At 42.0% G+C, this 5,663-nt stretch overlaps 1 protein-coding gene across 1 annotated transcript; it reads right to left on the bottom strand.

Moving 5' to 3' along the window:
• Window positions 1-625: 625 nt before the first annotated feature.
• On the bottom strand, window positions 626-4,497 carry LOC131695828 (protein TIS11-like). Its single transcript, XM_058984367.1, has 3 exons — window positions 4,103-4,497; window positions 3,032-3,666; window positions 626-2,923 (listed from the first exon to the last, which is right to left on the bottom strand). Exons 1-3 carry the CDS (start codon window positions 4,112-4,114, stop codon window positions 2,140-2,142), a joined length of 1,431 nt encoding a protein of 476 aa, XP_058840350.1. The 5' UTR covers window positions 4,115-4,497; the 3' UTR covers window positions 626-2,139.
• Between the last annotated feature and the right edge of the window lie 1,166 nt (window positions 4,498-5,663).

The following is a 5,663-nucleotide window of genomic DNA, read 5'->3' as shown; positions in this document are numbered from 1 at the left end:
TGTTTCTGCCTACAACTAATGGAAGATTTTCTGAGTGTTTCATTCTACCTTTCGTTTTTTTACAAATATAATATGTTAAACTCTGTTTCTCTGTCTCTGTCACTTACAATCTAACCTCACAATGGGAAATTAAAGCAAATATCCAGGAGACGCCAGTGGCGGCTTTGCGTTTTGATTCGACGAACCCCGCTCTTACTTTGGCGTTTTTTTTCACGCTCTCGCTATCTCAACAACTATTTCTCACTCTCTTCGCCCTAACGTGCAGCACGGCACGACACAGCTCACTTTGATAGGGTTGTCTTTTATCGCTCGCTCGCTCGCGTTCGCTATCATGTCTTCTAGTAACACAGATGGCAGTAGGCTTAGTAGTTTAATTAAAAACTATGATCACAATAATGAAAATTAATCAAACGAAAAGAATATTAACATTCGAAGGGGAACGAGAGAGAGAGAGGGTGATAGAGGGAAAGCGAGAGCGCGTTCGGGCACACTAGGGGTTTGCGAATCGTTTGCGCGCTAGGGGTTCCGACCAGGTCTCCTATAAATCGTTTATAACTCTCGTTTCACTCTTAGTTATGCACAGTTGATGTTAGTATTTTTTTTACTAAAATTGTTGGAAGTATAGTCGTTGGAAGAATCAATCATTTTACAAAAATAGGGCGCATTTTTTGTTAACATAAATCACTTGATTTTTTTTTTTGTTTCTAACTTACATTTTACGATAAAGGCTCATCAGTTGCTAGAAAATGTACACACAAATGGGAGGCGGTTTGCACGAAAAAAGTAGGTTTATTCTGAGCTGATACAATACAATCCTATTTCCCTAGTAGGCCTGCCGCTTTTGGCTGCTTGGCTGTTCTGAGTGTCCGCGTATGAAACCTAAACCTGTACATGACTCGATTGTAAAAAAAAAGAAAAACACAACGAAGCGAAAAGCGCAGCCTACTAGCGTGTTTACAGTTTACAATAGATATTAATTTTAAATAGATAAGGCACTATCTGGTGGTGACCAAAACATATAGAACTAATATAAACAAAATTTTCGGCTTGACAGGAATAAGTATCCGTTCGTGCGGTTGCTTCCGGGGGCATAAATTACTACAAATTATGTATATATTTCAGAAATAGGGTGGAAAAATAACCTGAACAAAACAGAGCTTTTGTGTTGGCAAAATGGCGCACAAAAGCCGTCCGCCTGATCTGCTGACCAATCAAATTCGGTTCACCGTTTTTCTTCTGCTAGGATTGTAACTTAAATTAACGCTTAATTTGTTTAACTGTTGTTGCCGTTTTTTAAATAACTGTACGTGGGAAAAAAACTAATCTTTTTTACGAATCGCTTTCCTTATGCGATAAAGTGTGAAAATCAAGCAGAGAAAAATAAATAAAATAAATTAAAAAATAATCAAGATAGGTTTGATAATAATAATAATCATCATAATAATAATAGTAATGTTAATAATCATAGTGACAAACGAAGGAGAATTTGTTGGTTCCGTCGATTTTTCAGTGTTTTGTTTCGTTTGCGGTAGTTTTGTGAAATCGAAAATTTGTTTCTCACTGGAAGCTCTCGTTGGTGTTTTTTTATGCGAAGGAATAATTACGCTCACCTCAAACTGCTTGGAACACACGCACGCACCCATACCAGCTTGAGTTTGCGTTTGTACAAATGTGTGTGTGCGCGTGTTTGTTTGCATATATCGTTCGATTTAAATAAAAGGTATAAATTTAATATAAAAATAAATAGTTAAATAAGTGTTTACTTCTCCGTCGGACTATGCTTTCGCACGTGGTTTTGTTTGATTCAGAAACGTGCTAGTTGTTAGCTCCTAGTATCTCCATCAGTTTGCTTGTTTGTATAAATAAATATCTGTGCGTTTACTTTTTTGCAGCAGTTTTCGTTTACAAATTTAACATTTTACCCATCGGATACATAAATAACCCCATTTTAAACTTGAAGGAAAAAAACCACACACGTGCGTTCGATGAATAAGTATATACAAAATCGTCTGTTTGTGTGGCTTCGGTTGCTAGCGCTATGTGCGTGCTGCGTACAGAGAAAAAAACAGTTACAAGCGAACCGTTAGCGTGGCCACCCCACACATGCACCAAATCACACCACCACCACCACACATCCCTCTAGATCATCATGTTGGTGAAGGCATCCACCGTGGAGCTGAGCCGATTGAAAACCGGAAGCCGGGCGTCGCCATCGATGTTGCTGCAATTATTGTTGCTATTGCTTCCTGCACCCACTTTACCCGATAGTGATACCAACGATGGAGACGGCGGCGGAGGAGTAGTCATTGGCGATAGACCGCCATCGATGGGACTGGCCGGTGGCGATGCTGGGAAATTGAACGCACTTTGCTGACTTGTCGGCGGGAACGTTGGGCTACCCTGTTCCGGGAAGAAGCTCGCCATCGAAGTGGTAGGCGAAAGCGATAGTGATCCTATCGGTGAAGCCCGATCCGAACCGGTAGACATCGACAGGGCTGGACTTAGCGGAAGCTGATGTTGCTGCTGCAAATGTTGTTGTTGACGCTGTTGCTGTTGCAACAACTCCGCCGTATGCTGAAGTTGAGCCTGCTGTATCAAAGCCGCATTCGACGATTGATTGTGACTTCCGTTGCCGTTGTTACTACCACCGGCAGCAGCTGCTGCTGCGGCCGCTGCCAACTGGGCATGGTACGCCGCCACCGAACGATTGTGACTGCGGGCTTCTTCCGCGTTGTGCACAAAGTGGCACCGCGGTCCGTACGGGCAAAAACCGACGCTGTGGAACGTGCGGCACAGTTCCGTCTTGTACTTTGGATGACGCTGGAGATTGCGCAGTTCCTGCATGCCATGCGCAAACTGGCACTTGTCGCCGTACTTACACTCTCCCGCTTCCTCGAACGGTCGGCACAGCTCGGTTTTATATCTAGAACAGAATGGAAGGAAAGAGACACGCGTAAGATGAATGCAAAACTATAACAATTCAACTTTGAACAAATTCAATCGATTTACAACAATAAACCAACAAACTCACCTCGAAGTATTAACCTGCTGCGGCAACGGTTCCGACTGGGTACGTTCCAGCTTCCGGTGTCCACCACCGGCAACGACGACAGCAGCAGCTGCTGCTGCGGCGGCAGCTGCCGATGATGATGATGCTGCTCCACCAACGGTTCCAGTGCCACCACCAGCAGCCCTGCTCGATTGCTGCTGCTGGGCCAGAACGCTGGCGGCCGTCGACATTCGGAGTAGTTCCATTAGCGATTCCATCGTGGCGGCGGCCGTCGTGGCAGACGAACTCCCACCGACCGGATGGGACGTGGTGCGGGTAAGAGCATTGTGGATCAGTAGTTGTCGGGCGGTGTGCTGTTGTTGTTGTTGCTGCTGTTGAAGTGGGTGGTGCGACTGATTCTGATGGTGGTGGGGATGATTGTGGTTTTGATGCTGTTGCTGCTGATGATGCGACTGTTGTTGTTGTGAGTGGTGTTGTTGATTATGGTGCTGCTGGTGGGTAATGTTGAAATTCTGCTGCAATAAAATCTGGCTGCTGGTAACGTGATGACCATTGCTACCAATCAGAGGACTACTGCTGCTGTTGTTGCTGTTGCTGGAGGCATTGCTTGTGCTCGAAAGGGTCATCTGCGCTGTGCTTCTGGAGTTCGTTTGATTCTGAAATATTCAAAATAGGAAAGAAAGAAAAACAAATCCAGTTAGACAAGGTGTGATCAATTCATTGACAGTAAGCTAATGCCATCATTGAAAGTCTAATCAAACGAATCCCGTGTTCACTACATATGGACGCAGAGCGTTGGCCTAGGATTTAAAAGTCAAAGCGGTGGTACGTGCGACTCGGTCCGGCGTGGCTCGCACTAGAAAAAATCGCACAAAATGTTACTCCAACCTATCTTATCTCGTCACAGTTTTTTTTTTGTATTTTATTGTAGCTCAGTCAGTAAGTCTCTAGCGCTTTTGACACGCTGCGTTATCAACTGTTGCAGCCTGAACTGATAACGAAACGTAGCTTTGACCGGCTTGTAACGGAATTTCGCTTTCAGCTGCTGGTGCTGGAGAAATACAACGCAATGCGGGTTCCCGAAACACTTACCGGGTTTTCCATTCTGATACAACCAAATAAGATGAAAAAACAAAACGGCGGGCGCAATTTGACGGTCGAAAATACACGTGATAATTTGGACACTACGGAAAAAATTTGGACGGTTCAATACGGACCAGCTGCGGGAAAGGAGTTGCTTAAACGTGACAGGAATATTTTTGTATGGTTTTTCAACGATTGCTACGATTTTTTTCTTACGCGAACATATCCCGATGAGACGGATTTTTTTCGCGCAAACAGTAAATAAACAGTAGATGAGTGACGGACGACTATGACAGCTGATGACCAGGGGGTCGCCGAGTCGAAGTGAAATTTTTTTGCCATGTAATCATATACACTGGGGGAAAAAGAGACTGCAACGCGTATGGTCACTACACGCAAAAGAATGTTGCGGTTCAAAAAATTGTATTTGGTTCAAATTACTATTTTAGAGGGTTAAATTAAATACAATGTACCCACAATTTTCAGCTGATAATATTATGCTTTTATTGCAACGATTTAAATAGTCATTTTTACTATATCAAAATATCTGCATGTTCTCTATTTTTTACCATGTGTGTAGTACTTAATTTTCCTGTATGGTATTCTTTTTTACTTTAAAAGTAGTTAAATTGATAGTTACAGTATTCCCACAACAACGTTCATTCATTTTAAATTTGACCCCGCTTGCTATGCTATTTACTAAAAGTTTGTGGATCCAGTGTTCTAAGCTCATAATTCCTAAACGGAAAACGTAGTAATTCGTCATTTGAACACTTGGTTCCTATTCTGGCAGTACTACTACTGTCAGAATAGGAACAACGTGTTTAAATGACAAATTCAATACATTTTACGTTTAGGAATCATGAACTTAGAACACTAGATCTCTAGTATAACAACTAAATTATCTATTCTACATGACAAAAAGACTGATTTGTGCTCAACAATTTCAAATTTATTCCTCTTATACTTCTCAATTTTAATAAACTTCCTTGTATTTACATTGTGTACATCTAACCGACAATCATCTGAGCTAAGTGCTTCCTGTGCGAGACATCGAGACTCTGCTGTTTTACAAATGTTAAAAAAAACAATTTTCCTTTCTCAGTCCGACGAATAAAGTCGAATATTAATTCTGCAGGAAGTTGACAGCGGGTAATGTTTCAAGACTCCAATGTTATTGTGACTTTAATTAAAAACGCCGGCGGATCATACTGATATGTATTCGAGGCACTTGCCGACCTGATTAAACGCTTTGAGGCTGCAAGACAGACTTCTACAGCGGTGCAAATTCGTGAACGGTCCATTTCACCTCCAATACTAGGTAAGTCCACCAAGTCGATTTCACATTGAAATTTACTGCTGAAACGCTAAAGTTTATTGTTTTTCTATTTATTTATAATTAATTAATATCAACAGACACAGTGTGGTCCTAATGATAATTTCTTAATCTATTTAAAAAGTCAAATTGTAATCTGCTACGTGGAATGTGAAGATCGAACTCGGATGAAACTCTGTTGAAGGTCCGCTGCAAACCAATGATGGCACCGTTCACTCCATAGTTAGTCCGGCG

This window comes from Topomyia yanbarensis, unplaced genomic scaffold (genome assembly GCF_030247195.1).
Source record: "Topomyia yanbarensis strain Yona2022 unplaced genomic scaffold, ASM3024719v1 HiC_scaffold_571, whole genome shotgun sequence".
Taxonomy (NCBI): Eukaryota; Metazoa; Arthropoda; class Insecta; order Diptera; family Culicidae; genus Topomyia; species Topomyia yanbarensis.
Note: the sequence above shows the minus strand (reverse complement) of the source record. Positions and strands in the feature narration are given on the sequence as shown.